The sequence below is a fragment of the Ceratotherium simum genome, chromosome 3 (genome assembly GCF_057802395.1).
Source record: "Ceratotherium simum simum isolate JZ-2026a chromosome 3, ASM5780239v1, whole genome shotgun sequence".
Classification (NCBI taxonomy): domain Eukaryota; kingdom Metazoa; phylum Chordata; class Mammalia; order Perissodactyla; family Rhinocerotidae; genus Ceratotherium; species Ceratotherium simum.
In genome coordinates this window covers 4,262,856-4,285,404 of record NC_141902.1, presented here as the reverse complement: position 1 = coordinate 4,285,404, position 22,549 = coordinate 4,262,856, and the positions used below count along the sequence as shown (strand labels likewise).

The 22,549-nt window shown below is 37.0% G+C and overlaps 1 protein-coding gene across 1 annotated transcript in view; it reads right to left on the bottom strand.

Annotated features, from left to right (window-relative positions):
* Positions 1-22,549, bottom strand: part of MDGA2 (MAM domain containing glycosylphosphatidylinositol anchor 2) — a 791,668-nt gene that overhangs the window by 463,933 nt on the left and 305,186 nt on the right. Inside the window, exon 2 of the mRNA XM_004436360.3 lies at positions 2,616-2,755. Coding sequence (XP_004436417.2) covers positions 2,616-2,755 — 140 coding nt within the window. The remainder of the gene's footprint in view (positions 1-2,615; positions 2,756-22,549) is intronic.

Sequence of the window (22,549 nt, the reverse complement as noted above, 5' to 3'; positions counted from 1 at the left end):
ACTTCCCAAGGTCACGCTGGCAGTCATGGTGGACCCAGGGTTATCCCCAGGCAGCCTCACTCCGGTGACATGCTCTTACAACTCCATTGTACTAACCACCTCTTCAGTTATTCTATTTCCCTTGGATACATCAATACCCTCAGGCCACTACACATTGCCAAATGATAAATTCTTACAGAAAATTTTAAATAATCTAGGGAAAAAAATGCTGCCTTAGAATACTTCTGGAAATGGAAACCTTTCTGACTCTCATTGCCATGGGAATAGGCAACAGATTGAGAAATCTCCTAAAGAATGAATGAAGAAGTTCTCTCTTCTGCTGCATTTCCAACTATCACCGTATTCAGATTAGACAAAGCAGCAAGAAAGTCATTCCAGCTTCATGGTACCAGCCAAGAAAAGTCGTCGTCAGGACCAACTGCCAACAGCATGCCCTTTAGTGTTTGGCCAAGATGCCAAGGCCCAGCTGTTCTGTCAGCCTTTCTCATACAGTTTGTTGACAAAGAGGAGGCCCAGTTAATTTCTCAAACAGGCAATATAAGCTGAAACTGATTCACCTGCAAATACCCGAATTACTTCCAGGAATGAAGAAATGACGATACCGAAAAAATAAATTTTTCTTAGGCTCGGAATACATTGAAATGGTTCCATAAATGGAATTGCTTAGGAAAAATAGATAAGGCAATAGTCTACTCCGTTGTTTCTGAACTTATTTTGGGTTGGCCAGAGACCAAAGACTGAACTCCAGATTGTGAATCATGAAGGGGAAGATGTATCGGGAAAATAAGAAATTTATAATATTAAGGGAACATAAGGATGGAGATAGAGGGAGCAGAAGAGCTGGGATGACTTAAAAACATAGATAAGAAGTTGCATTTTTAAGTAAAATTTGGAGTTCCGAAGGTGCAGAATTTGGCACATTCGGTGTGAGAATAATGGGCATCAATGGTCTTCTATGGCCTTAAACCACCTCTCCTAAAGCAACGTGTGCCTTCTTTTAGGTTTGTTTGGACCCTCCTGTTTTGATGCCAACTTTTTGATTCTGGATTTTTTATTCTACGTATATAAATACAAAAATTACAATCAAATTATAACAACAATAAACTTTCTTTGAAATAATATTCTCAAATTAATGTTATCATTTTTTAATTTTAGTAAAATTATTTTCACTGGACTCTATTGTTTTCTACATAAATTTTAAAATAAAAATGCTTTACATAGCTTCTTTGTCTATATCAAATTTTAACAATTTTTGCTTCTGTCCCTGTATGTTCAGTTTTGCAATCATTTTTTCTACCAAGTCTAATTATATTGGGTCAAATTCTGTAGAATTCAATTTTATTAGAACAGTTTTATTCTTTATTCAATTTTCAGCTAACAGCCAATGTTATAATTTGGAAATTTATCCATTGTGAATTTTAATATTTTCAATAATTTTAATTATTTTTTATAGATTACTTTTGCTGTTTTCCATTTTAGCAACAGCGTAAGTTTTATAAAACATCTTTTACTATTTCAGTTTTAGTCATGGTCTTATCTAACAATCTGTTCCTTCATTCTGACAAGTTCTTTTGCTTATTTTTTCTGTTCTTCAGGGTCAAAATGGTAGGGTTAAAACATCCTTGAGCATTAAGAGGTAAAAACGGCAGGAGTGAAAGATGAGGTTCAAACGATGGCTTCATAAAATCTCCACATTGCTCTTTACTTTCCCCTTTGTAGCTGTGTTAGCTGGATTATTTTTTTTTTCTGTAACACTAATACTGGAAATATGTGACTTTGTCTACCAGATGAGACTTCTTTTCTATCACAGTGTTTGTGTTGATTACCAACGTATATTTTGAACTAGTCAGGTTAAATATATGACAATAAAAATTGGCAATTAATGAGTAAAACATCCTGAAATTCTCTACCCATATTAAATTTTTACCTCATAGATACATAGGCTAACTATATTACCTTACCGTATAAGCTAATATACCCCATACCCTCACCCTATATACCTAACCCTGTCTTTCACTCCTACAAGCTTTTTCTTTGCTCGTTGTTTATAATTTTAGTGCCCTCTGAAAGTCTCAATTTCGGTTCCTGCTATTAAATTAGCTTATGAAAGCTGTAGCTGATGACTCTGTGAGCCTGAATGCATATAGCACCTGCAAACATCTGTTTTTCAAAGTTTTCTACGAATATAATGACTAAGAGTAAGGAAAGTACATAGGACCTCGAGCATCACATTCTTCAGAACAAACGCTTCCCCGGCTGCAATTATGTCATCATGAAATCATGTTCCACATTCTAAAATAAACTCACTGCCATATGAATTGTTATATCTGAGATATTTTTGTAGTCGTCTTTTTAACAGCTTCCTTAGAAGTGTCTTCCAAAATTCTCACAATACCAAAACAAAAATTTCTTTTTTCATCGTATCCATAGGAATACTTCAAGCTAGAGTGTTCAACAATCACCACACTTATCCTGCATTGCATACACATGTACTTGAATTTCACACACACACACACACACACACACATTTTAGCTAAATCTTCTAAAATGTAAGCTTTTTCACTTCTACGAGAAGTCAAAGAGAGTTTTCCCCAATGTCACGGATCGGGACTTACCTGTGGACGTGGATGTCCTGTGACCAGACAGGTCAGTTCTAGGGTTTCTCCTTCCCGTATAGTGTAGACCCTCTCGGAGTAGCGCTCCTCCTCAATGTTACAGGCCAGGCCTGAGTGCACAATACGAACCGTGGGGGGAGCTGTTGAGTTAGGAAGAAAAGAGACAAGATACATAAAAAATAAGTCAGCTGTCTTCCCATGAATCATCCTGGTTGTAAGAGCAATTCTTATTAGACTCTACCATAGTCAAATCCATCAGTCTTAACACTTTGATCCCCAAGGGATTAAAGAGTTTGTGGGAAACAAAACTTCAAATGCATCTTATAGTCACCAACACATTGTGGAAAGGGCAAGGGGAAACGGTGCTGGGAGAAAACTGGTGATGCAGGAAATCACCATCACTATAGGACCACACGACAAAATTAGATTGTTAAAATGTGAGAGGTGGCTTCCTTTCTGAAATCCAGAATTAAATATAGTCACGGAGGTTGTCCAAATATGAGGTAGTGCAAAAGAAAGGAGGCCATTGGAAGGGAAAAGGGAATTGGAATTGAAGACATTGGCATTTTTCTGTTAAATTTATAAGCCCTATGGTGCAAATAGGAGCTAAGGAATGAGAAGATTTGGTAACCAGGAATTGAACAGCAATTTAGTTTTCAATATTCATAGACTCTTGTATTGATACAAGCAAAAGATGATCATTGAATTAAGCCACTGAAGAAGGCAATGAGTCATTGATGCCCAAGTATAAAATTCTGATTCAAGAGAGACTTAGTTCTCATGAAGCTATCCAAATTCCTAAATACAATTTTCTCCTATTTCAGTGCCACACAGGCCAATAAAACTTGACTACCACTCACTGACTCACATATCATCAGAAACCCACTACATGCAAAAACTCTTTGGGTCACGAGAGATACTTAGATAATAAGATATGCCTCCTGTCATCAAGAAGTTTACTGTCAGATACCAGCTTCAAATTGGAGATCACCCCCATTTGTGAATTCAGCATTTTTGTTTGTAATAAATTTGGGAGTGAAGGAGAAAGGGTCATTTTAATTAAAGGCTATATCTACATGTAAAGGACAATCATCTCAAGAATTTCCTGACAGCATTCCCAACCTAAACAGCAGTATCATTAGCAGAGGCTGTAGTTGCTTAAAAATTAATGTGGGCATATTTGGAATTTTTTATTTAACATTAAAATGATCATGAATCCTATAGAATCTGAAGATGAACTTGGTGATTCTATGGAGGAAAAAAAAATGATTATAAGTCCAACTTATGGGAAATTCCTTCTAGGAAAACCTGTGTTCTGAAAGTAAAAAAAAAAAAAAAGAAAAAGAAAAAGTTTCCAATATCTAATACTTTGTGTTATACGACACAAATGTACAGAACACTCAGAGTTTAATCATTGAAAAGCACATATTTTATTGTCCTTCTCAATTTCAAACAGAAATTGAAAGATAGAAAAGCCTACTTATGGATAAGACAACTTGTTATTTCAATTTCTTTCTGGATACCCAAGCAGAGTCCTGTTCTTCAACTTTCAAATTCAGGATCCCACTCCCCAATACCCAGAATCAAACAACATGTAAAAATTTCCAACAGTGGGATAAGAATGAAGAGTATTTTTAGAAGAGCCGTTCTTATGTTCAGTATGCACTATAAGCTCCCCAGGAACTTTTTTAAAATACAGATTTCAGAGGTATACATAGACGCCTGTTATGTGTGCATTTTTATCAAAAACCCAGATGATGACAATGACAGTGCTACTTAGACCAGATTATTAGAAATAATTTTCTGGGTCTTATAAATATTTGTTGACTTAAGGAAAATACTCCAAGAAATCAAATGTCCTTTTTCTTTTATTTTTTTCAAGTAACTAAACTTCATGCTATGCATCATTTCACTGGTTTGAAAAATTAAATGATGCTTAAACAAATCAGATGTTTTGTTTGGTCTACAAAACCAATTTATCAAAAATTTTCTACCATGTCTTTGGGTTCTGTCTAGACATTGTAATGATTTGTTTAGTTTTATGACATTAGAAATCCTTATCTCTAGTGTTTCTCTGGGTGTTCTGATATATTTCACACAATGTTTCCCACAAATCATTTCCTACAGTGATCAAATTTAAACTTCAATTTAGATAAGTAATACTAGAGAGCTACTTATTATTAAACATCTGTCTTATACAACTGTATACATATCATAGAGGTTAACAAACTGATGACAATCAATAAACACTTGCAAAATATAAATAGAAAATTTTTAAATAGATTCATTATCTTGAAATATACTTCTATGCCAAATTTAGCTTAGTAAGTGATAGCCTACATGTTTATTAATACATCTAATTATACGGTAACATGACATCTTTTCCGAATTAATTTCCACTTGTTATTTTTGTTTTAATTTCAAATCGATGAATAGTATTGTTATTTTTAAGATATATCTTTCCAAAGCATCATTATGCAAATAAGTAGCTTTATTTAAAACATTTAAATTATACAGAAGGCATACTGTGTTCATTTTCAAAGGTTAATTTTCTACTATTTTCTTCTATATTTTAACACATTCTTGGAAAAGATAACCGCCTGTATACTGTAATCATGAATCTACCACCTATCTTATAGAAGGGTGGAATATTCTACCAAACTGTAAGTGTTGAAGACGTAATTTTCCCAGTATGCATTAAAATATATACTCAATACTTTAGTTGCTCAATGTCAAGGTGAACATTTTGGAAGCTTCCATTCACTTTTGGTCTGCAGAAAGCTCAACTTCAAAGGTCTCAGAGCTCATCCAGGTCTATGCTCTTATCTCCAAGTTAAGGAAGTCAAGTCTGAGGACGTAAGTGGCCTGGCCACAGGCCAGCAGCTAGTTGTGGCCTCCGTGAGACCAGACTCAGAGATCCGTTGTTCTTCTCCCTACTTCACACTATTAAAACCATGTCTGACCTAGTTAGATTAGTGTTCTAAATAACTCCAAACTAGACCTAGACTAGACGATGGGGGTAAACAATTGAGAAACTGTTCATGAAGTAGTTAGAGCACCATAAAACAACAATATAAACAGTATAACTGCTCCAAAGTTAACCAATGTAACATGGCTCCAAGTGACCATCCTGCCTCCAGACCCTGCCAAATCCATGAAATCTTACCACTGCCAAAACAATCCTCTGAAATTTCTATTTTCATCCTGTCCTTTTCCTGCCTTGGAATCTATAATGTCTCCCCACAGAGTCCTAATCCCTCTACACAGCATTTAGATGCTCGGTAAAGGGTCCTCATACTGACTATCCAACCTGAAATTCCACTTCTCTGTAACATCGTCCAACATCTGTGAAAAGGTAAAGAGCACTGAGATTTTAAGTGTCTTTGCTCATGATGTTCCCCCATCTAGAATTCCTAGGCTGATATATGGACCAATGTTCCTGACACCTTCTTGAATTACTTAGCAATGACTCTCTTCTCTTTTTCCGGGAGATATGTATTGCCCAGTGATTTTCCTTTTTCTTAGAATTCTAACTTGATATTAAGTCCCTCACTGCCAGGATGAGCATCATTTTTGGCATCTGTCCCACAACACAAAATCCAGAGCACAGAGTAGGTATTTAATAATTCATAATTTGTTTTAGGAAATATCATTATAATGACACCAACCTCCTATTTTAGCAAAATATCAACTATTATGGCACCGAATTTACTTAAATCAAATATAAATGCAATTTGCAGTACTATATCTGAAGCAAGACATCTTTTATCACGTGCCTTGTTGGAAAAAGCCTCAAGTCCTTACCCTGAAATTGGACTAAGGGTTATGATTCCGTTTGCCCTATAGAGTTAGCAATGAATTAAAATGTTAAAATATTGCATGAGACTCATATTCATCCAAACGTGCTTGCAGCAAACCAAATCACATTACACAAGATCTTTCCTAACACTAATCATATCAACTTCCTTAATATAAGTAAACTGGCTTTGGGTTCAAGAGGTCAGCCTAAAAGGGCAAAAGAGAGGCATTCTTTTATCTTGTTAAAGTATACTTTTGAAAGTTAAACCAAATTCTCTCTGTATTCTGTTGGAGAAAGAACACAAATAAATTATTCTCCAATGGCAACAACCAGGAGCATTCATCTCATATACAGACTTTCAAGCATATATTTATTGAGCAATTGCTATAGATCAGGCATGAGGCTGTGTGGTGGGGATGTGAAGATCAATGCTATGAGCTGTGCCCTCTAGGCACTTACAGACTATCGGGTCTGTCCAATTTATATATATTAAACAAATTACAGTTGAACAGGAGAGTTACTCTAACAGAAAAAAACTATAAGATGACAAAGCAGAACATGACTAAATCTGCCTGGGGGATTCCAACGGGTTTCACAAAGTCAGTGACAATTAACCTAGGTTTAGAAAGATGCAGGTGGTGGGAACAAAACGGAACATTCCAGAGAGAAGAAACAGTGTGTTCAAAGGCATGTCTGTAAGAGACTGCCTGCAGTGGTTAGGCAATAACTACATTAAAATGTGGTCTATGTATCTTATAATTTACTCCAAACCTTAACACTGGTACCACCCTCTCAACTCACCATTGTGTTTCCAGAAGTAGGACAGACACTACGTATAGCCCTGGGAATGGAAACGAGGGGAGAGATCTACTTTAGAGGTCTTGTTAGACAAGACTTGAGGATTAACTGAATGTGGGGTGAGGGAGAAGGATTTAAGATGATACTGAAGTTTATACTGTGGTTGACTAGGTGAAAGACGACGATTTTTCAATAGAAGAGCTCTTGATCACCATGGACCCCACATTACTTACAGTTGGGAAAGGCTTGAAATGAGGGGCTCTGAGCCCAAATTATGGAGGGCTTTGTTAGTAAGTTAGTAAGAGTGAGAACTTCGATGCAGAATGTTTTTGAAGGAGAAGCTTTTTCCAGTCACAGGCACTATTCCTGAAGGACATGCTGTTTTTTGCCAGTAATAGGTTTGGTATTAGAGGTTTTCTCCCCTCTAAGAACCCCAAGTAAAAGCTTTATACTTTGGTAAATCCCTGATCCAACTATTCCATGGGAATTCAAGTTGCCAGTAAAATCCTGCCACTCTTCTAGACTAGGTCAAGGTAACTCAGGTTCTTGAGGCAAGTCCTGAGACCTCCTGAGATGGGTAGTGTGGACAGAGGGATGCTCACTGGACCCCTCTTAGAAACTCCAGTGAAGAGATCAGTAAACAAGCCTGTACCAGCATCCCTCACACTAGATTCTGTGGAAAGAGAGACAGAGCCAGAGACAGAGAGATGGAGAGAGAACATCTCACTTCTTACTGCTCTCCCATGGCTAGACACAGACAGCAGACTTGGCACTGTTACTTACAATATTGACTTAGCAGTCATTCAGTTTTGCTTGTAAAGCAAATATAACAATAATCAAATGTCCTTTGAGTTTGCTATTGATTTAAGTGATTACATGCTTTCATAAAACACTTCTCAGTTTTCTACAACATCTTACATTTAGCTAATCAGCATTGCCAACTGGTCTCTTCTGCTTATTTCACAATTCCCAACACCGCATATGTGTATGGCACTTCTCAAAGACGGCGTCCTCCATTCTTCTTTTCTCTCTTTCCTACCTAAGTTATTAGTGGAAGATATTATGTGAGTCTTCTCCTCCCTCCCTTTTTCACAATGATCTCCCAATCCGACTTTTAAATCAAGTGTCGTGTCTAAAGACCTGGTCCATAATTATTCCTCTTGTTGTGGTCAACTCCTTTGCCTGATATCTTTCGTCTTAGGCTCGTTATACTTCATATGCTAATATCACAGACTCAGAGAGGGATGAGGAGAGTATGCTGATTTGAGAGAGAAGGTGAAGAAGTCAGTTTTAGATGCTGATAGTGGGCTGACCAACAACTGACAAGTGGTTCCTGGATGTAAAGATTTAGAGCTTTTAAATGGTAGTTGATGGTTGACAGCAATAGAATAGATGCAATCTCTAAAATAGAGCATTTAGAGCATCGAGTGAGAAATTAAGAGGATAATGATAGAACCATGAGGAATATGAATTCTCAATACAGAAAGCCAAGGAAAGATACTTAGCATGATTATAACATCAGAGAAACAGAAGGAAAACCAAGACGATGTGCTACTTTAAAAGGTACACAAAGAGAGGCTCAAGCATGGCGACATGCCCCAAGATGTCACTCACAACAGAGCTGTCACTTAGGAGGGGCACGGACAAAAGATCACTGCCTCTGACAGTCAGCATGGCATTGATGAATCTGGAGTCAGATGTGGCTGTAGAGCAGCAGGGTCAGAAGATGAATGAGGTGAGGTTTGACGAAAAGGGAAGAAAGTCTTAGTAGGTCAAACACAGCTTAGGGCGAAAAGTAAAACTGCTATTGAGGTTCCCCTATGTAAAGAGGAACGATAAGTATAAAACTGCATACGTTAACAATATTATACTACCATCTCAGGATGGCAAGGAATAATTATTTACATTACAAAAACCAAACCGTAATGTTTGTATTTCCGGCCTAACTGCAACTTTTTGCTAATACCATACTATTTTTCTAGTATCGTTCATCATTCTTTTAAAATTAACTTCCCTAAAATCCCACTTTCTTTCTTTTCTCTTTCTGTTAGTTTACTCTTTTACAAGTTTAACTTTGCCAGCTTCTGTACCACAAAACAAAAATCTCTCTAAACTGTCTAATCTCTTCTGTAACAAAGAGTCAATCAAGTTAACCCCCACAGCATATAAATATGCTTAATCTCTTCCGTAATAAAAAATGGAGACTAAACAACCACATCCATCCTCCCGTCAACAGGCCTCCTGTCTTTCCTGTTGGTCTAGTGATTGCAAACAGCACACACTCTAACCCACACATCCGCACCTGCTGTGCAATCCTCGGTCCAGAGCAGTCTGGCTTCTGTCCTATCACTTGTATTCAAAAAAGAAGAAGGCCGAAAGATAAAAGATCACGTTGGTAAACTGCTAATTTTTTGTCATTATTTTGATCTTTTTACTCCTCCTTCAGCCTTAGTTTACCTGCCTTCACTTCCATGCAACTATAAGGATCTTTTGAAATTATAGGCTTGCTCTACGCTTCACAACAATATAGACTATTACTACATTTCACTATGATACTCACAACAACCTTGAACATAAACACACATCCAAACACGCACAGAAGCAAAATACAGTCAGCCCTCTCTAACCACAGGTTCCGTTATCTGGAGATTCAACTAACCCAGATGGAAAGGCTTACGACAGTTCCGTCTGTACTGAACATGTACAAACTTTTTTTCTTGTCATTATTCCCTAAACAATACAGTATAACAACTACTTACATAGCATTTACATTGTATTAGGTGTTTTAAGTATCTAAAGATGATTTAAAGTATACGGGAGGATGTGTGTAGGTTATATGCAAATACTATGCCATTTTATATAAGGGACTTGAGCATACATGGATTTTTGTATCCTCGGGGGTCCTGGAACCAATCCCCCGTGGGTACCAAAGGATGACTGTATTCAATACGTATGTCTATTCAAATAATTTCCTCAAAAGAATAGTTAAAATCCTTCTGTCATTGTCATTTTAAGTAATCCCAAATAGGACAATATCCAGATACACAAACAACATACAGATTATTTTAAATCAGCTTTTACCTCATTTGAGTTATTTGCCTCCACTGGTTATTTTGAATTAACTACTATTTCAGCATCTCTGTAAACTTATTTCCCCACTCCAGCCCCCTCTCAGTCCGTATATTTGGTTAACATTATATTCCTTTCCACTAAAGGGAAATACTTATCTTTAATTTGATGAAGTGTCAAAGGAAAGTACTAAGATCCTATTGATTGTTATGGATTTAATCAAAAGAAGATCACATCTACCTCATATGACTTTGGGGAAAGGCTCTGAATACGAAAGGTTGTGAATGTTTTGTATTATTTCCTCAGCACACGCTGTGCAGCAGTGTTATAAATTAATGAGCTGCCCTTAGAGATTCTCCAAAGCCCAAAGTAAGGTAAGAAAATTTAACCCTGAAGCCTCTGGTTTTAGAGGATAGCTATTGAGGTTTCCTAAATAACAGAAGTTGACATGATTTTTTAAGTTAGTGTTAGCCAAGAATTTAAAGCAAAGAGTTTAAATTTAAACTCAAGTTATCTGTTTATACACAATAAATACTATTTAAGAAGATGGAAGAAAGTTTGTCATCAAAAGAAAATGACACTCACTAATAATGTAATTATGTACATGAAATTTTAAAGTTAAACAAAAAAAGCAACAATGCAATTTAAATTCTGTTAAAACAACAATAAAAGCAATATATTTTTTTTGTAAAAGAACTACCTTGTAATGTCATCTTTTAACATTCTGAAATCAAGGTACTAACTTCACAGAAAATTGAATACATAATGGCAAAATATTAATCTGAATTTTCTTCCACAAAATGACATATATGTGTCCCATTTTTCTTAAGTGAAACACTATAAAATTTTTTAATTTTATTACATAAAGGTTTCTACATTTGCAACTTCAGATTTCATCAGAATACCCTTTTGTGTTTTCATCTAGAAAGGTAGCCTATTAATATTGAAGGCTAAAACTTCAAAGACTCCTGCATGTTTTATAGATGAAAAAAATACAAGTTTCACTGGATCTGAAGTTCTTAACATTCTTTTCAAATACAGCATTTGACAACCTCTGACGTGTGCCAGAGAGGACCCATGGGCCACCAAGTCCGACACAGCCGTCCACGACCACTAGTCATCTGTGTCCCTCTGTCTACATGAATGTTCCCACCCCAAGCCCTTCATTATGCCCTGCCCAGAATTTTTCAGAAGAAATATTTGATCTACACCTAGGGAATCTTTGAAAGTCCATCAAATATTTCACTAATCTGATATTTTGCTTACAAAAGACCTGTATGAACTAAGTTGGGTGCTCGAACCTGACAGTACATATTGTGGGGAATAGCGCTTTCCCCTTCTCGGGTAAGAATGTGATGTTCTATACACAAGTTCCTAGTTTTCTATTGGATCCTATGCCACATCCAGAATTGTCTCCAACTAAAGGTTGAATCATGTTTCTACCTAATTAGAAAATTTTAGGAAAAGAAAAAAAAACTACTCCAGAAATTTTGGAGGCTAGGCCATAGACTATCAACGCAAAAGAAAAGCTGAGGTAGACACACTCTTGTTTTTATGGTCCCGTTCTTTATGGGCTTTGAGGCAGTGTGGGGGCAGAGTGGAGGAGATGGAGAAACTATTAGAACATTGCCAAGAGGGAGAGACATTTAATCCTTAAAACCTTTGATTAGCCTTCCCCCTCTAAAATCAAACTTGTGAAATGGCTTCCTCTTAATAATGTCAGAAGCCATATATCATGTGGTCAGTGAACCCTCTAAGGTTCTTTGAACCAAATCTTCCTTGCTTCTTATGAATTATCTCAGCATCTTACGAGATCAGGACTCCTGAAACCACAGGTGCTAATTACATCATTTTTCTTTATCCCTCAGGACTGAAATGTATCCCCAAATACACATGTCCTTCTCAAAAACTTAGAGCTTTCAGGTTTCTTGGAAAGAGCTACAAAGCCCCAGCCAGTACTACCTAAAACAAAATTAATCTCATCAGTGCACTCCAACCTAAATCACAGACTGGGTATTTGGAGAGCCATTATTCCTTCCAGTCTAGCTCATCAGAAAACAAATGAGATTTACTACAAAACATGCCCAAAATGAAGACTTCAATTTGCTTCTCCAAGATTAGCAATGGCAGGCAGAGAATTCTGAGGATCTGGCCTGCCCATCGCCCCCTTGTTTCTCTCCATTGAGAAATCACTGCCACTGCCTGGGACTAGGCCCCAGAAAGACAAGCTCCTTAGCACATCACAAAAATGCCTGTCAGACCCCAGCATAGAGGACTCAGTGCAATAGTGACACAAACCCGAAGTCCTTTCTGCCCCGGGCAGAATAGTGATGATTACAAAGCAAGAAGGATCCAGACTTCACCAGGGCAGTCCTCTCACAGACAGAGAATTCAGCAAATGCCAGGCCCTTGTGCAACGCATGTTGTTTTGACAATCTCTAGTTTTCTCTAAACCCCTGAAAAGTATATTTTTAATTTCCATTTGAAAAAATGAGACAGTCCCAGTGAAGGTTAGTGGACTGTCAAAGTTTAGTTTTAACTGCAGTTCTGCCTTATACTAGAAACAAATTTTGTTGTATATATATAAATATATATATATATATGTAATATATATATATATTTTATATATATATTTTATATATATATTAAATATATATATATATTTTTTCCCTTTTTGCCATGCTGCATCCTCATTTTTTAAAGGTCAGGCATTCCTTTATGTGTTTGACATTTAGAGGGTAAGAATAGAATAGAGAAAGAAAATTATCAATCGTGTATGTTCTGATAGGCAAAAAATACTTTTATTAAATTACTTGGTGCCACAAGAGTTCAAAGTGAAAACATTTATCTAAATTATGCAGTGTAAAACATAAGCAATTATTAGTAAATAGTAGCATTCAACTTCCAATTTTTTTTTCAACTTCTAATTTTTTAAATATTAGGTTTTGGCAATTTCAAAGAAATATATACAGGAGCTAAGGAATTGACCAAAATTTCTGCTCAAACAATTCAATTTCCATTTATTTGAGATGAAGTTTTGAAATTGGCCCTGTAATTATCTCGGTGGTCCACCTCTATGGCAATGTGGCATGGCATGCCCAGGGAGGCTCTCAGACCTGCCATCTCCCAGATTCCTATCCCCTCAGGTCCCAGGGCTCGAGTTCCTCTCCTCCCCAATCACCCGTGCTCCGTTGGCTGCCACAGAGTAAAACTCTGCTCTCCACTTCAAACGTTTTCCACATTCTCCTAAATAAACTCATAAAATCCTTTCTAAGATTTGTCATGATTGTTATTAGTAATGTTAGGGTTTGTTAACAAAACAAACTATAAGTGGAATTTGCAGTGTCACAAAATCTTAAAATCTTAAGAGGAGTAGTTGCAAGTCAATTGAGTGACCCCCAACACTTCACCAGCGCACATGATTTTTCTGTTGAATTTCATATCCTTAACCTATCTCCTCTATTGCAAACTTCTAATTAATGGTGTTTCCCCGAATTTTTTGAGTAAACAAGGAAATACATAAAAAAATAATAAATATTATTTGTAGCCATAGGCGATTAGTGGTAAATATAATATAAAATTTTTATGCTTAAATTCTCACACCTGACTTTAATTTTAAATGTTATGCTGGAAATTCTTCTAGTTTAACCCTGAAGAATTGATGAGATTGTGTCTCTTAGATGTTAGAGCACACGAGTTACTCAGACTTTAACTGTCCAGATTGTAACACAGCTGGGTCAGTGCCTTTCAAAATCTACTTCCAAAAGCGAGTGGCCTATAAACGTGTTCAATGTTGTTCAACCTAAATAATTTTTAAAGAAATCTGAACCATTAAAGGATCTGTTTTTGCCTAAGATATTTGTAAAGATAAAAAATAAATAAATGAAACCTAATATTGGAGTAAGTGTAAGGTCATATATACCTCCATATTTGCTGGATGGGAATCAGTACAGTTTTTCTAGGAAGCAGTTTGCCAGTGTAGATCCAAATGTAAAATATACATAACTTTTGGGCCATCTCTAAAAAAAAAAAAAAAAATGACCATAAAGAGACAACTTGCCAAATGATGCACATGCAAATATTTCCACTGCAATATTTATAATGGGAAAAACTGGAAACAATAGCATATATGGAAAACTAATAAGCTATTAAACATGGTTATGTAGCTCCAAATTTATTGACATGCAAAAGCATCAGTGTCATTTGATTTTTAAAAATAAAGTTTGAGAAGCGCATGGATCATACAGAGATTGAGTAAGCAATGTGTTTAGGAGTGGAGGCTCTGAATCCAGGGACCCAGGTTCAAATTCTCATTCTGACATTAACTGTGTGACATTGGGCAAACAACTTGATCTTTCTGTGCCTCTGTTTCAGTGTCTATAAAACTGATTAATAATCAAACCTCTTTCAAAGGATTTAGTGACAATGTGACAATTAATGCTCATTGGAACAATGTCCAGCCCATTGTGAGCTGGCAGCAAATGTAGGCCATTAATATTTTCAAATTTATGTGTAAATTTTGTGCATGTACAAACTGTATATACACACAAGGAGATCTCTATAAAGATGTTCTCTGAAATTTTTCCTAAAAGATAATCTAGAGATAAATCATACAAGAGGGAAAATGTTTAACCAAGCATAACCATTAAAGTAGCCTTAATTTTTGAAATAATTGATAAAATTATAAAACAACATAAGTATCAAGCAATAAAGTACTGGATTATTAAATGGTGAAGCATCCATAAATAGATTACTCTACTCCAATATAAAATGATGCAAATCTATGCTTATTGACATGGAAAGAAATCCGCGTTATGTTGCTAAGAATAATGTGTATGGTATGACCCTTTCATGTACTGTTGCAACTGTGTGCCTGGAGACGTGTTTAGAAGGACCACAATGCTAACAACGGTGATATCTTGGGGCAGTGAATTTCGTGATATCTTTGCTTTTTACTTAATATGGTCTGTATTTTCCAAATTTTTTACAATAAGCACTTTTTCCCCCCAGAACTAACAAATGATATTGCAGTTTATCTAGAAGTTTTGGAGCCATGTTCTACCTCTCCGCTTCACTGTTTCGTCAATTCTCTTAATCTCATTGGACTAAGGAAACACTTGTCTATCTGGACCCACCAGACTTTTCCCCGTGAACTTCAGGCCATTTATTTTTTTTATTGATTTAGAATCTTCTGACTTTTCTTAAATTATGTTTCTGGACTTCAAAAATCCTACCCTCTTCTTTGCCCTGCCAAGCTTGTCTGGAGCATAACCACCACCTCTGTTTCTAACTTTGAAGAAGCTTGACTTTTCTACTTACTGTGTAACTCTAAATGACTATTTTAGCAAAGTCTCAGAAAGCATCATGTGGTATTGAAATCTGGTATCATCACTGGAGTATCACAAGTATTTCCTTTCATCTTCTTTGCCAATGTAGATTTCTACTCTTCCTGCTCTCAAGATCCTTAATGAAACTCTTAATAGCTTCTTGCATTCTCTCAACTTCATTTTAGTTTTTTTTCCAAATTTATTTGCATAGCAAATAAGACAATACATAAAAATCCACTGAATGACCAGCTCATAATGGTTCAGGTCACCAGCTCTGTCCACTTCCTCAGGCTCGCTGCAAGGAATCATCACTTATGTATCGTCTAAACCACCCCCACTTTTACTGGCCCACTCTCCCAGGGATCTGTCTCAAAAACGCCAATATTACAGTTTTACATTATCAACATAGTTAAAGCAATAACTAAAAATGTTCAAAATTTTAAGCAAAGAAAAATGGAATTTATTCTTTCAATAGTAATTTTCGGCTACAAGTAATTTTCTCCCATGCCTGCTTAATGTTATAATGTAAATAATGAACAACAATAACTGTATACATATATTCCTTTAATTAAAAAGTCTCTAATGATAACAAGTTGAATATTTCTAATGTTTCTAATTTTAAGTATTGATTTGGATTTGGATTTCCTGGGTTGGAAATACTATAATATAATCTGGGATAATTTCACTTTCCTCATATATAAAATGGGGATGATATGAGTTTCTACTCCATACTGTTGAGGCAATCATAGGAGATCATGCATATCTAGGGTTTACCACAGTGCCTGGCTCATAGCAGTAAGCATTAAAAATTTTAGTTTTGGTTGGCCATCTGAAATCTCCACGTATGGAGTAAACATTGGAGAAATAATATTATTGTTGATTAGTAACATCATTACATTCTCTTCCCAATAATTTACATGAAACAAAAAAACTAGAAATGAAGAATAATTGTAAAAATGACCCCAACTTTATGTAAATTGTCCACCTAATGAAATGATCAAATTTGTCAACAAATCTAAACTTAACTCTTTGAAGCCAATTGATCAAGTAAATGAATAAAATTATTGCTGAAAATTTCAACTGAAAATGGTACTTTTCAAAACTTAACATGGAAAATAACTTTTTAACAAGGTAAATACTATTTCATTTACTTAAATAATATCACAAACCATTTTTAAATAAATAAAAATAAGGACATACCTAATGAATAACAATTAGGTTTATCAATGGAGAAGCATTCTGTCTAATTAATCAGTACACTCAGCATTGTTAGAAATAGTATTGCAATACCCAGAGTGCAAAGCATGTATTTGCTTTCCAACCATAATGTCAAAAGGAGCCAAACATTAGCAGAAATTTCAAAGACACATCCAAACAATTATAAAATGACATTTTCAATCCTGAAGTTTCAATACCTAAAATGAACGGTTGAGGGATGACATAAGCCAAAAACGTGATTATGCACATGAACACTCCACTTGAATTAAGGGCTGAGAAGGAGAGACTGAGGGTCTGATTCCAGAGTGATTTTGGCATTTATCAAATGTAGCTCAATTTCCAATGAAAGGCCTTTTTGACCAGTTCTTATGTCGATATGTTCCTATTAGCTACCAGTACCTTCAAATGGTGTTTGTCTTAAACACTGACCTACATTAGTATATCAAATTATGACAGCAAATGAATGGCTGCACACAATAGTCATTCAGTCTCTGGCCAAATATTTAGAAGAGACCTCAATAGCAATGACACATGAATATCTCTGTTTCTACTTTATTTGATAAAAGACACTAAAGAAAAATTGAACATAATGATAATAGCTTTACAGGTTCTCAAAATCTCTCTTACTCGGGATTTGATACAGAGCTTACAGAACTCAATTCTGAAAGTAAACTTCCTGTTTACATAAGTAGGACAAGAAATCATTAACTTTGAGAAATCTAAGGACAAACTCTTTGACACGATATATGTATGCACATGTTCATGAAAACCTCAAATCAAAAACACCTAACTCATGTTGACATGACATTTGTCCCTAATTTTTTCTTCATATAAGGAAACAGGCTAAAAAGTGATTTTCTACCACCATTGAGGTGGAGACTGCTAACAGTGCACTGTGGAGTGAAGGGCTTTTATACTTTTTGGAAGAGTTTGCCTAAAGCTCCCAATTATATCTTCTGAAGAAAAGCTTCCTGTAGTGCTCATCCACACTGAAGAGGTCCTCCCCTAGAATGACCATATTGTCCCACAGGTCATTCATATGGGGAGGGGCTCTGGCTCATCCCAACCTGGTTATCTAGGAAAACAAGTCAAACACTGCAAGGCTGGCCCTGTGCCACTCAGGTTTCTTCTCACTCATTCTCATTCCAGAGGACACATCCATTGAGTGGCCCAAGTGCCATCTACACGATGACTCACAAATTCATATCGCCAGCACAGAATTTGGCCCTGCCCTCCAGGCCCCTATATCTACATGACAGTTTCTCCCAAATGTCTTACTATATCCCAATACATCCAAAATTGAACTCATGACTCAATACTTCTCTCTCCTCAAAAAAGATGCCTTCTTTCAGCCTTTCCTATGTCAGTGAATGGCAATACCATCAGAAAAGCTGCCTATACCAGACACCTAGATCTCATCCTTGATGTCACTACCAAGGGTTGTTAATTTTACCCTCTTAATGGGACCACTCCCTCCATCTTTTCACCACAATCATTCCCTCCTGAGCCACTCTCATCTCTCACTCAGACTGCTACAAAAGCATCCTAACTGATGACTCCTCTCCAATTGTGCCTCCAGACAGCAAACTAGTGAGATTTCGAAATGACCGTATAAACCCCTTACTTAAGAACTATCAGTGGCTCCCTAATGCTTTTAAAATAAAATTGCTATTATCAGGATTTTGAAAACCCAAAATGTTCTTTCCCTGCTTCCACATGTCATTCAAACTCTCATCATTTTCTCTTCCCATCCCTCTAACTTGCTGGGTTCCATCCTGGCCCAGGGCCTTTGCACATGTTGTTCTCTCTGGTTCCAAAGTCCTTTTCTCTTATCTTAGCCTAGTTATTGCTTAGTCAGAACTCAGCTCCAGTGTCTCCTCCACAGGGACACATTCCTTGGCCCTCCTAAAGAAATCACATCACTCATTTATGGGCACTCAGAGCAACATGGACCTCTTCTTCACACCACTTACCATAGATACCATTTTACATGCACTTCTGTGATTAGAAGTAAACTCAGTAAGGGAAGGAACTGTGCCTGATTTAATTCACCATGATATCCCAAGCGCCTAACCCTGCACAGCACACAATGCATTTCACTATATGTTTAGTGAATGAATGCATGAATGCAGTAGAAAACAATAGCCTATGTAGATATATAGTAGAAAGGAAAGAAGGAGAGAAGGAGAGAAGGAAGGAAGGAAAGAAGGAAGGAAGGAAGGAAGGAAGGAAGGAAGGAAGGAAGGAAGGAAGGAAGGAAGGAAGGAAGGAAGGAGGGAGGGAGGGAGGGAGGAGAGGAGGATTATTCACATCCATTTCTAAAAGTTCTACCTTTTCCTAACTGATTGTCATTCCATCAAATGGGACTAATCCAGATCCACATCTCTTATGGTAAGATAATTTACATCATAATTTTCTTTAGCCTGAGAAGACAGCCTTTAGCCTGTCTTCCCTGGAGTCTTTTTATTATGTGGCAATTTTTACATATAAAATGTCTGAGAATGTGCTGCTTAAGACGTACATGGTGATTTATGTTACAATATTTTCCCTAAGAGTTACATTACAATACTCTTCTTACTGGTTGGTGGATCTTCAGTCACCTCTTGTTATTCAGGACTGGAACAACAGACTACCTGCTTTATGGAGGCAAATCACAGATACTAACATTTGTAAATTATACCCTTTAGTTCAACAAAATTCAAACAAATCATCTCTTCCCACTTAGTTTTTCTGACTTTAGTTTCTGACTTGCAGGCAGACTGCACAACACCTGTTATAATCTGCAAAATTCTATTTGTCTTTCAAATAATGAAATTGTTTCTACCCATGTTTAGACCTTTATTCACCTTGGTGTATTAAACTCACTTTCCTCCTCCTACTACACTGAAACCTTATGAACTACAAGATTAAAAGCACATTCCATTTTCACCCAAAACGTGCTGCTAACTCCAACCTCCAGAAAGACAGTGTCGAGGATATTTCATCTCTTCAGATTCATCTCCATGTTGTCTATAGATCTGCTATAAGATTAGCAGAGGTTTATTTTCTTTTCTTTTTTTTTTTTTTGGTGAGGAAGATCAGCCCTGAGCTAACATCCATGCTAATCCTCCTCTTTTTGCTGAGGAAGATCGGCTCTGAGCTAACATCTATTGCCAATCCTCCTCCTTTTTTTTTTCCCCCAAAGCCCCAGTAGATAGTTGTATGTCATAGTTGCACATCCTTCTAGTTGCATGTATGTGGGACGCGGCCTCAGCATGGCCGGAGAAGTGATGCGTCGGTGCGCGCCGGGATCCGAACCCGGGCCGCCAGCAGCTGAGTGCGCACACTTAACCACTAAACCATGGGGCCGGCCCCAGAGGTTTATTTTCAGTGATAGAGATACCTACTGATAGATGTCTTACCTATTAATTTTTCTGGGAAAAAAAGGGCAACATTATACTCTGCTACCTTGAATTGTTTTGTTTTATGACAGCAGTAAGACAAACATACTTCAAATGCTTTAATGTTTGTGTTATAACAAAAAAGGACATCTATTTGCTACAGATTAAATGAGCATCTCAAAAAAAGATATGTTGGGTCTCTAACCCTCAATACGTCAGAATGTGACCTTATTTAGAGATCAAGTCTTTACAGAGGTAATCAAGTTCAAACGAAGTCTTTAGAGTGGACTCTAATTCATATGACTGATGTCCTTATGAAAAAGGGGACATTTGGACATAGACATGCTCACAAGGAGAACACCATGTGAACATGTAGGCAGAGATTGGGGTGAAGCATCCAGCCAAGCCAAGAAACACCAAACATTGCCAGCAAACCACCAGAAGCTGGGGAAGGAGCATGGAACAGGTTCTTCCTCACAGCCCTCAGAAGGAACCAATCCTGCCAATACCTTGATCTCAAACTTGTAGCCTCCAAATCTGTGAGACAATAAATTTCAGTTGCTTAAGCCACCCAGTTTGTGGTATTTTGTTACAGCAGCCCTAGGAAACTAATACACTGCTGAATAACTAGTGAGAAAGATGGGATGTTTACAGTGGCATTTCCCCTTGATGATGTGATGATATATTCACCAAACTGATAAGTGAGTAGGAATGAGAGCAATGTATTTACCTCTCTTTCCTTTCTGTCCCCTTCTATTTTCCTCTCTCTATCTCTCCTCCACTCCCTTTCTTCCTTTGCTATTTTTTCTCTCTTCCCTCTCTTCTTTTCTTCCTTCCTTTGGATACGTGATGAATAAGTCATGGTCCCAACCTCCAAGAACACTATTAAAAAGAAACTTCAGTTTTCTGAGTTATTTTGTACTTTAATACAGTGAGAGAAAAGAGGAGATGGTTATAAAATCTAAAAGTTTTATCAAAAACATAAACCCCCCTCCATTTTTCCTGGAGGAAAATAGCCTGGACGAAAGAGATTTAAGACTGTCTTGAGTATCTGTGTTTGTACTAACGTTAGGACAAAGCTAACTATGTCTGCCATTTACCCAGGAAAGACTGTAAGTCATATAAAGCTGAACAAAACTTATAAGAGATAACAGTCAAAGAAGAGCCAAGCAAGGACTTCATTGGCTGGGGAGCTCCAAGGACACCCTGGGGAATACCGTGGAAGGATGGGACCTCCCAGGAAACATATAAAACAAACGTGATGAGAAATGATTTATTTGAAGGTGAAAGAAGGCAGACAGAGTAGATTGTGGTTCCTAAGTGATTAGCTGGCTGTTTTCTTTCCTTGAAAGTGGAAACACACACACACACACACACACACACACACACACCCCTAAGTGACATTCCAATCAGTTCCGGGTAATCCCATACATTTGCTCTTGAGGGTCCCTCTTGTGTGGCAGGCCCAACCAAGGTCACCGCAGGGAGGGAAAAGTCTGTTGGTATTTTTACTTATCTTTCAATTAATTGCTTTTTGACACAGCTGGTATTCAATAAAGCATCATTAACATCACATATAACAATTCCTACAAATGTTATTTATCAAATGCAATGTCTTGACCCACAGATGTATGCCACTGCAGCTGTTCCACATCGGCTGCCCTAAAGGCTTTTCGGTGCTCAGGGCCAGCTGCCCCGACCCGGGAGCGAGAACTTTTCCTATTCTGTGCTTCCTTCTGTACGACAAACAGATCCAGTAAGAACTATTAAAGCTAATTAACATTCTTTCAGTACTCTGTGGTACTCAACTTACTATGGTTTTATCTGACTCAGAGAAAAAAGAAAAATTACAACACTGTTCATAATGCTAGTTTACGTATACAAGTTAAAGCTGCTTACAAATGGGATCCAGTGATCTTTTTAGATTTTTATTTATTTATTTCCCCCTAAAGCCCCAGTAGACAGTTGTGTGTCATAGCTGCACATCCTTCTAGTTGCTGTATGTGGGACGCGGCCTCAGCATGGCCGGAGAAGCGGTGCGTCAGTGTGCGCCCGGGATCCGAACCCGGGCCGCCAGCAGCGGAGCGCGCGCACTTAACCGCCAAGCCACGGGGCCGGCCCCCAGTGATCTTTATAGGATGGACTCACATTGCCTTACCAAAATCAACTTCCACAATCTTTCTGTCTGGAAAATTGATATGCCTTTACTTTCATCTTCTCTCCCATTAATAACTATTGATCAAATATATTCAGAAAGAGAACAGCAATAATTTAATAATTCATTCTGTAATAATTTATTTTAACAAGGTCTCTTTCAGGTCTGGAAGTTATGATTTTACAACT